Consider the following 10,244-nt stretch of genomic DNA (forward strand, 5'->3'; position numbering starts at 1 on the left):
TCTATGTATTTTTCCAGGATAAAAAGTATTCTATTTTATGCCCAGGATAGTAAGGTATAATTATACCAAGTTTCATCGAAATGGAACCGTTAGTTTTCACGTGATGCCTGAACATACAGACAGACAGACAAAAAAAATTATTCACATATTTGGGTTTGGTATCGATCCAGTAACACCCCCTGTTATTTATTCTTTCAATTTTTTCCATGTACAAAATTGACCCTTCTACAGATTTATTATAATATATGAATGAATGAATGAATGAGAGTGTTATAAACGTAAGAGTAGACAAATATAATCAGAAAGCTCCGAACTGCTAAGCTATCGGGAGTTATACGTGTTATTGTGAGTCAACCGTAAGAGATAGACATTTGCTGTCGTGGAATATTTTTTAAACAATTTTAAGGAGAACATTTCCGTCATACATGATTTCTGTGTAGCTTTAACCATTAACGCTGCACGCGCGACGGACGCTTAAAAAATAGAGTAAGTTCTCCTGTTTTCCCAACATTTCCCTTCACTGCTCTGCTCCTATTGATCGTAGCGTGATGAAAAGTATACTATAACCTGCCCAGAAGTATGAAGAACAATTGTACCAAGTTTCGTTGAAATCTGTCGAGTGGTTTTTATTCCTATAAAGAACATACAGACAGACAGACAGACAGACAAAAAAATTTCTGATTGCATTTTTGGCGTCAGTATCGATCACTAATCACCCGCTGATAGTTATTTTGGAAATATATTTCATGTACAGAATTGATCTCTCTAAAGATTTATTATAAGTATATATAGATTGTTATCACTAAGTATTAGGCGTCTTTCCCGCTCGTCCCCACTGCGGACGACTGGGAATGTTGCGTTCTGTTCAGATGAACAGAACGCAACATTCCCAGTCGTCCGCATAGAGTAGATACTCTGTGGACGTATAGAACGCATTGTTCCTAGTCGTCCGCACCCCGTCATCTCACGTGTAGTCTAAGAGTTAATCAAGAAAATATGAAAATTAGTTTAAATATACATTCATCTAATAAATCTAAAGATTTTTTTACGTATTTTATACCTACTAAATGTATAACATAAAAATATGTCACATTTTAATTTAACATTTTTTATCATAAATAATATATATATCCAGGAGATTGTATCTTTTAAAACTTTTTACATATTAATTGTATTTAAATTCATATTGATACAATACTCAGTGTGTAAAATTTAAATGTGAAACATTTTATGCTATAAATTTAGTATAAAATACGCAAAAAATACTTTAGAATTAGTAGGTATGTACTTTTAAAGTAATTTTCATATTTTCTTTATTAACTCTTAGACTAGACATGAGGTGACAGGGTGTGGACGAGCGGGAATGACTCAGTATTAGTTGTATAAGTAGACCAATTTTCCGATCCACTTTATACGCCAAAGGTTTTTGCAGCGTTTCCCAGGGGTATTTTTTTAAAGTAAGTAATATTTAGTTTTTGAATGGCTGGTCGCTATAAAGTAATTTATTAGTTTTACTTGTGTTAAAAAAACACTATAAAGTATTTTTTTAGTTTTACGTGTGTTCAAAATTAGATATAAGTTACACAAAATGATTCATATAAGTCTTTATGTCCCCCTTAACTTGTCTGTAATCAATGTGAAAAAGGGAATAAGTAACTATTTTTCATATTTTTTAAATTTTAATCATGTTGATGGTAAGTTTATAACAAATACACGTGTTTCTGATAGTTAATCACTTATTATTCCATTGAATTACTTAGTTATCATAAAAAATATTCCAAATGCGTATCCTTTTTCACTTGTGTAAATAAACTTTTGATTTAAATGTAAAGGGGTATAACTTATTTTATACCCTTAAGGCATTCATTTTGTGGTTGGTATAAGTCACTATTTCGGAAACTATTAAGTTTACATAAAAAATGACTCCATAATAGCAAAGAGCATAAAAAGTTTACCTATAAAACACATCACATGTATTTAATTCGGCAGCAGTTTGAGCGCTATAAATACCGAAACATCGCGCGGAGCGTTTTTTGCGTCTCCTGTAAAGTTGCATTTTTAGATTTACATCCCTTTTCACTAGAGCCACAGATATATACAAAAGGACATAATTTGTTTTGGAAATTGAAACAAAACAATCTGCCAAAAATCATTGTACTTATATCACACCGACAAAGTTGGAGGCAGAAGTTACTTTTTTAAATAAACTTCTATGTAGTTAACTATCTGCTTTGATGTACATACCTTTACTATAGCTAGGTAATAACCTTCTCTTCTAAAATGAAACATATTTTTTTTTTTTGGCAAACAAGCAATTTTTTGTTACCAAACAAAACAACGAATAGTCAAAAGTTTAAATTAAACTCATTTAAACTCATTATCTAACGAACGACATTATATAACAACCATGTAAAAATATTACTTTGACTGACAATATACAATGAAGGTCACATGAATTTCTTACTTATTGCTGCGCACAATACAATAGGTTTCGGGTGCAGCGATAAGCCAGCGATCCAGATAAGGAGTCTTGAAAATTCCGAGAAAATTAATTGTTGTAGCTCGGCAATAAAGTAACTGTTTTAATTTATTGAGAACTACCCTATTGTGTTACTATGAATATACCCATTCAGTGTTTATTATTTCTATGTGTGTCTATGTATGCGTGGTAAGTCTTAGGACCTATACCGGTTGGCCTTGGAAGTATGGATCAAATCAAATAGATTGGAATCGCGGAAAAAAAGGTGAGATTAGAAAAAAAATTCGAGCGTGTGTTGTGCCTAATCCAATCACGTCCGCAGTATATAACTTGGTTTAACATCCAAAATTATCTAAATATTTGAAAACTCAGATTTGAACACCAAAATGTCTAAAAATTTATATATTTTATCGCGCCATCGTCATACATATAATATTATGCCTTACACTTAATTTCACCTTAACCAACAAAACAATATGTAATAATAAGTACTTCCTAAATCATACCTGATTTGATCGTTAGACATTTTTGAAATTAACTAATTAGCACATTAAAACCCTCATTAAGAAACATTAGTTTATTACCCTCTGTAATGACCAAAAGAGTGATTAGCAGGGCCTATATAATGAAGAATCTTCAGCATACATACAGTTTAGACTGCAGACGTTGACTACATATTGTGTACATACATACATAACAGCACGCCTGTCTAACATAGGAGTAGTTACTCATTAGTCTTTTCATGCATGCTCGTCGGTAGCATTAAAAAAATACCACTTTTTGAAAAACCTACTTGAAATATAATTTTATTTCATACGAAGGTAAACTCGTTTTTTTTTTTCAATAAACTAATATGCATCAATGACTGAATGAATGTCTGATCAAACCTTTTCTGACGTACCTATTTGTCTTCTTTTACTAATCACATCTAGTAAAAATATCACGTAGAATGGGTTGAAGATTTTTATTACTGGGTGTCCACTCGCAGTAAAAAAAAAACATTACTTTTAACAAAGAATTTTAAATTGACAAAAGTTTGTTATCGAAAATTAATTTTAGCATTGTCAAAAAGTATCTATTGTAAATATTTGTAAACTACCCTATTGTGTTACTGTGAATACATCCATTCGGTGTTTTCTTATCTCTCAGGATGCGTGGTAATTTTTAGAGCCTATATAAGGGAGGATCTTCAAGAACGCGTTCACTTACAGTTTAGACTGACGCCAGTGACTACCTACACATTGTGAAGTAAAGTGATCGTGAAAGTTTCAAACTAATAATGTATTCTGTGAACGAGATTGAAATATCAAATCAAGACAGTGCTGGTGCTGCATCACGCTCGCCACTTAAAGCTGCACTTCAGAAATCTCACAAGGAAACAAGTGGACTGAAACAAGCAGCAATCGATGAATACAGAGATTTTATACGGAGAGAGAAGAAGAGCTACAACGACAAGAAGTGGAAAAAGGTTAAAGAAGAACGAAAACAACCAACTGATGCTGAACCTTGCTTCCGTACTGTGTTAAAGGAGAGTCGGTCCATTAGAGAGTTTCAGTGTCTAAATAAAATTGACGAGGGAGCATACGGCGTTGTTTATAGAGCTCGCGATAAATCAACAGACGAAATAGTTGCTTTGAAACGACTTAAATCTCTGAACGAAACAGAAGGATTATCCATTGCTGCTGAGAGGGAATTAAATACACTTCTTAAACTGAAACATCCCAACATTGTCGCAGGATGGGATATAGCAGTGAGCTCTAAAAGAAATCATGTGTATGTGGTAATGGAGTACGTACCGCACCAGTTGAGAAGTTTTTTGGAGACGATGCGGCAAAATCATTTGCTATTCGGCCCAGAACACATAAAATGCCTGATGTCGCAACTGCTGAGGGCGGTACAGTATCTTCATGCCAATCACATCATACACAGAGATCTCAAGACTCACAACATCCTACTGACCCAAGGCGGTGTTTTAAAACTAGCCGACTTTGGTATGACCCGAGAGTATGGATTCCCTCTTCAACAATATACACCCGGCGTGTGCACGCGCTGGTACCGTGCGCCTGAACTGCTGTTGCTCAGCCCACAATACTCCACTCCCATTGACATGTGGAGTATCGGGTGTATATTGTACGAATTGGTTTACTTGTGTCCACTGTTTCCTGGTACGTCTGACTTAGATCAATTGAACCGGATATTTATGGATTTGGGAACGCCTTCAGACGCAACTTGGCCCGGCTTCAGCTCGTTACCATCGGTACAAAACATCATTCTGAACGAGTATCCACCGGGCGGGTTGCGCAAAAAGATAAACTGCAAAGATCTTTCCGAAAGCGGTTTATCTTTATTGGAAGGGTTATTGACGTATAATCCGGCTAGAAGAGTGACAGCAGCCGCTGCTTTAGAGCACGCATTCTTCAAGGAGCAGCCGGTGGCCATCGAGCCGGCCATGTTCCCGATGGCGATGCAGTCGGAGGACAGTGACCAGTACTCCGCCACTGAACCGGAAGAGGATTGCGGCTATCACCATTAGCGGTTGCGGCTCTCGCTAGACGCATTGGATAGAATAGTAAATAGTTTTTAGTTTTATTTTAGTAATAGTTTAATTTTAAGCAGCCTTCATTTATTATTAGTTAAAATTATAATATCACTAGATGTAAGTCGTTTTATGAATATCTCAATTAAGAATTTTATTTTTAAGTTGTAGTTTTTAAATGTATAATATACCTTTTTAGTGAAGTATACGTGTGTAAATATATTTGTGAATGTTAAATTAATATAATTATAGTTTTTTATTCAATTATTATGTACGCGTTATTTATACACATTTAACCAAAAAATAAATTATTTTGTTTTACAGTAAATACATTTTGTTTAATTGTTCCTGTCTTTATGTTATGATACTAGAAAATGTTTATCTAAATAAGGAAAACACAGTTTTAAGTGGGTTTTATTAGGGAATGCAAATCTCGCGAAATTGGTGGTTTTATACGATTTTTATTTTGTTATATAATCATAATAACTGAAAACAATAATTATGTATCGGAAACAAAGACTAAATATTTTAAGACCAATTTTTATATTCACAAAAGTAATTAATATACACAAAAGAACATACTTTTTTGGAAACTGAAATAAAAAAAAATCGAAAAAGCTATCGTACTTATATCACACGGACAAAGTTGGGGGCAGAAGTCACTTTTTTAAATGAACTTTTATGTAGTTTACTAACTACTTTGACGTACATGAAACAAAATTCTTTTGGCAAACAAACAATTCTTGTTACGAAACAAAACAAAGAATAGTCAAAAGTTTAAATGAAACTCATTTAAACTCATTATCTAACGACCGACATTATATAACAACCATGTAAAAATATTACTTTGACTGACAATATACAATGAATTTCACACGATTTACTTACTTATTGCGGCACACAATACAATAGGTTTCGGGTGCAGCGATAAGCCAGCGATCCAGATAGATTAATTGTTTTAGATTGACAAAACAGTATCTGTTTTAATTTATTGTGAACTACCCTATTGTGTTACTATGAATATACCCATTCAGTGTTTATTATTTCTATGTGTGTCTATGTATGCGTGGTAAGTCTTAGGACCTATACCGGTTGGCCTTGGAAGTATAGATAAAATCAAATACATTGGAATCGTAGAAAAAAAATTAAGGTGAGATTAGAGAAAACTTTTCGAGCGTGGGCTGTGCTTAATCCAATCACCCCCGCAGTATATAACTTGGTTCAACATCCAAAATGATCAAAACTTTTGGCAACCCTTGAATTGAAAACCAAAATATCTAAAAATTTTATCGCGCCATCGGCATACGCATGTATTATATTATACGTAATTTGACTGTATTTAATAAAAATTACTTTCTAAATTACACCTGACTTGATCGTTAGACATTCTTGAAATTAACTAATTAGCACATTAAAACCTTCTGTAAGAAACATTAGTTTATTACCCTCTGTAATGACCAAAAGAGTGATTAGCAGGGCCTATATAATGAAGAATCTTCAGCATACATACATACAGTTTAGACTGCAGACGTTGACTACACATTGTGAAGTGAAGTGATCGTAATACTTTAAAACTGACAATGAATTCTGTGAACGTGATCGAAGTATCAGACGGAGTTCAAGACAATGCTGGTCGCTCGTTAAGCCAAACGCCACCTAAAGCTTTACTTCGTAAAAACCAACAATGGATGAGTGGTCTGAAAAAAACACTGATGGATAGATACAAAGACGATATGCGGAAAGAAAAGAAGATCTACAACGACAAGAAATTGAAGAAGAATAAAGAAGAACCAACACAATCTACTGATGCAGTACCTCCCTTCCATCCAGCGTTAAAGGACAGTCGAAACGTTAAAGAGTTTCAATATCTCAATAAAATTGATGAAGGAGCATACGGCGTTGTGTATAGAGCTCGCGATAAGTCAACAGACGAAATAGTTGCTCTGAAGCGACTCAAAGCTCTCAACGAAAAAGAAGGATTTTCCATCGCAGCTCAGAGGGAACTCCGAACATTACTGAAAATACAACATCCCAACATTGTCGCAGGGCGGGAGATAGCGGTGGGTTCGAGAAGAAACCACGTATATGTGGTAATGGAGTACGTGCCGCACCAGCTGAGAACTTTCTTAGAAACGATGCGACAAAATCATCTAATGTTCTCCCCAGAACATATCAAATGCCTTATGATCCAACTTCTGACTGCAACACAACATCTTCATGAAAATAACATCATACACAGAGACCTCAAGACTAACAATATTCTTTTGGCCCAAAATGGTGTTCTAAAGGTGGCAGATTTCGGATTGGCTCGAGAGTATGAATGTTCTCCTCAGCAATATACTCCGGGCGTGGTCACGCGCTGGTACCGTGCGCCTGAACTGCTGTTGCTCAGCCCACAATACTCCACTCCCATTGACATGTGGAGTATCGGGTGCATATTAGGCGAACTAATAAACTTGTGGCCACTGTTTCCCGGAACATCTGAACTGGATCAGTTGAATAGAATATTTATGGATTTGGGTACGCCTTCGGACTCAATTTGGCCCGGCTACAGTGCGTTACCGGCGATGAGAAACATCATTTTCGACGACTATCCACCGGGCGGGTTGCGCAAAAAGATAAGCTGCAAAGATCTTTCTGAAAGCGGTTTGTCTTTACTGGAAGGATTATTGACATATGATCCTGCAAGAAGACTGACAGCCGCCGCTGCCTTAGACCACGAATACTTCACAGAGCTGCCGCTGGCAATCGAGCCGGCCAGGTTCCCGATAGCGATGGAGTCGGTGGACAGCGGTCAGTATTCCGCCACTGAACTGGAAGAGGATCGCGGCTCTCACTATAGTACTACTTTAAGCGCATTGGACAACGACGTACTTAATAAAAGAATAGATTGATAATAATATAATATTGTAATTTGATCGTTGTAATTTTGTATGTTTAAAATTGTAAATATATTTTAGGTCTGTACTAGCACTACTTTAATTTTAGACAGCGTTCATTTATTATAAGTTCAAATAAATATATTGCAATAAAAATAATTTGAGATTTTTCTTTTCAAGTTGCTGGTTGTAATTATTTATATGCATCTCATTATCCGATATTCTAGGATTTGTGTAAAAAAATCGTGAATGTAATATAGGTTATACAATTAATATGTTCTACGGTGATTATTGTTTCTCACTGTACTAAATAAGGATACAGAAATAAATACCATACATACATAACAGCACGCCTGTCTAACATAGGAGTAGTACTTCAAAAATTATTTTAAGGTATACATTACACACAAGGTTTTTTTTCAATAAACTTTCATGCATCTTTTTTATCTTCTTTTACTAATCACATCTAGTAAAAATATCACGTAGAATGGGTTGAAGATTTTTATTACTGGGTGTCCACTCGCAGTAAAAAAAAAACATTACTTTTAACAAAGAATTTTAAACAAAAGTTTGTTATCGAAAAATAATTTTGGCTTTGTCAAAAAGTGTTAATTTTAAATATTTGTAAACTACCATATTGTGTTACTAGAATACACCCATTCAGTACTTTCTTATCTCTCAGGATGCGTGGTAATTTTTAGGGCCTATATAAGGGAGGATCTTCAAGAACGCGTTCACTTACAGTTTAGACTGACGCCAGTGACTACATACACATTGTGAAGTAAAGTGATCGTAATAGTTTCTAACTAACAATGTATTCTGTGAACGAGATTGTAATATCAAATCAAGACAGTGCAGGTGCTGCATCACGCTCGCAACTTAAAGCTGCACTCCAAAAAACTAAAGAAACAAGTGGACTGAAACAAGCAGCAATCGATAGATACAGAGATTTTATACGGAGAGAGAAAAAGAGCTACAACGACAAGAAGTGGAAAAAGGTTAAAGAAGAACGAAAACAACCAACTGATGCTGAACCTTGCTTCCGTACTGCGTTAAAGGAGAGTCGGTCCATTAGAGAGTTTGAGTGTCTAAATAAAATTGACGAAGGAGCATACGGCGTTGTGTATAGAGCTCGCGACAAGTCAACAAATGATATAGTTGCTCTGAAACGGCTTAAAGCTCTAAATGAAACAGAAGGATTCTCCATTGCTGCTGAGAGGGAATTAAACACTCTGCTTAAACTAAAACATCCCAACATTGTCGCAGGATGGGATATAGCAGTGAGCTCTAAAAGAAATCATGTGTATGTGGTAATGGAGTACGTACCGCACCAGTTGAGAAGTTTTTTGGAGACGATGCGACAAAACCATTTGCTGTTCGGCCCAGAACACGTAAAATGTCTGATGTCTCAACTGCTGAGGGCGGTGCAGTATCTTCATGCCAATCACATCATACACAGAGATCTCAAGACTCACAACATCCTACTGACCCAAGACGGTGTTTTAAAAATAGCCGACTTTGGAATGACTCGAGAGTATGGATTCCCTCTTCAACAATATACACCCGGCGTGTGCACGCGCTGGTACCGTGCGCCTGAACTGCTGTTGCTCAGCCCACAATACTCCACTCCCATTGACATGTGGAGTATCGGGTGTATATTGTACGAATTGGTTTACTTGTGTCCACTGTTTCCTGGCACGTCTGACTTAGATCAGTTGAACAGGATATTTGTGGATTTGGGAACGCCTTCAGACGCAACTTGGCCCGGCTTCAGCTCATTACCATCGATACAAAATATCATTTTGGACGACTATCCACCGGGTGGGTTGCGCAAAAAGATAAACGCAAAAGATCTTTCCGAAAGCGGTTTCTCTTTATTGGAAGGGTTATTGACTTATAACCCGGCAAGGAGAGTGACAGCAGCCGCTGCTTTAGAGCACGCATTCTTCAAGGAGCAGCCGGTGGCCATCGAGCCGGCCATGTTCCCGATGGCGATGCAGTCGGAGGACAGTGACCAGTACTCCGCCACTGAACCGGAAGAGGATTGCGGCTCTCACCCTTAGCGGTTGCGGCTCTCGCTAGACGCATTGGATAGAATTGTAAATAGTTTTTAGTTTTATTTTAGTAATAGTTTAATTTTAAGTAGCCTTCATTTATTATTAGTTATTAGTTAAAATTATAATATCACTAGATGTAAGTCGTTTTATGAATATTTCAATTATTAGGAATTTTATTTTAAGTTGTAGTTTTTAAATGTATAATATACCTTTTTATTGAAGTATACGTGTGTAAATATATTTGTGATTGTAAAATTAGTATAATTATAGTTTTTTATTTAATTATTATGTAC

The 10,244-nt window shown here is 35.8% G+C and overlaps 3 protein-coding genes across 3 annotated transcripts; all 3 read left to right on the forward strand.

Moving 5' to 3' along the window:
• The first annotated feature begins 3,758 nt into the window (after positions 1-3,758).
• LOC118277709 (cyclin-dependent kinase 11B-like) lies at positions 3,759-5,012 on the forward strand. Its single transcript, XM_050696580.1, has one exon. It carries the CDS (start codon positions 3,759-3,761, stop codon positions 5,010-5,012), a length of 1,254 nt encoding a protein of 417 aa, XP_050552537.1.
• A 1,583-nt stretch (positions 5,013-6,595) lies between these two features.
• LOC118277260 (cyclin-dependent kinase 11B-like) lies at positions 6,596-7,909 on the forward strand. Its single transcript, XM_035595981.2, has one exon. It carries the CDS (start codon positions 6,596-6,598, stop codon positions 7,907-7,909), a length of 1,314 nt encoding a protein of 437 aa, XP_035451874.2.
• A 797-nt stretch (positions 7,910-8,706) lies between these two features.
• Positions 8,707-9,957, forward strand: LOC118277703 (serine/threonine-protein kinase PITSLRE-like). The gene has a single exon (XM_035596610.2). It carries the CDS (start codon positions 8,707-8,709, stop codon positions 9,955-9,957), a length of 1,251 nt encoding a protein of 416 aa, XP_035452503.2.
• The last annotated feature ends 287 nt before the right edge of the window (positions 9,958-10,244 follow it).

The sequence above is a fragment of the Spodoptera frugiperda genome, chromosome 10, assembly GCF_023101765.2.
Source record: "Spodoptera frugiperda isolate SF20-4 chromosome 10, AGI-APGP_CSIRO_Sfru_2.0, whole genome shotgun sequence".
NCBI lineage: Eukaryota > Metazoa > Arthropoda > Insecta > Lepidoptera > Noctuidae > Spodoptera > Spodoptera frugiperda.

Coding starts and splice junctions, on each gene's coding strand:
- LOC118277709 (XM_050696580.1), top strand. CDS start 3,759: ATGTATTCTGTGAACGAGATTGAAATATCAAATCAAGACAGTGCTGGT.
- LOC118277260 (XM_035595981.2), top strand. CDS start 6,596: ATGAATTCTGTGAACGTGATCGAAGTATCAGACGGAGTTCAAGACAAT.
- LOC118277703 (XM_035596610.2), top strand. CDS start 8,707: ATGTATTCTGTGAACGAGATTGTAATATCAAATCAAGACAGTGCAGGT.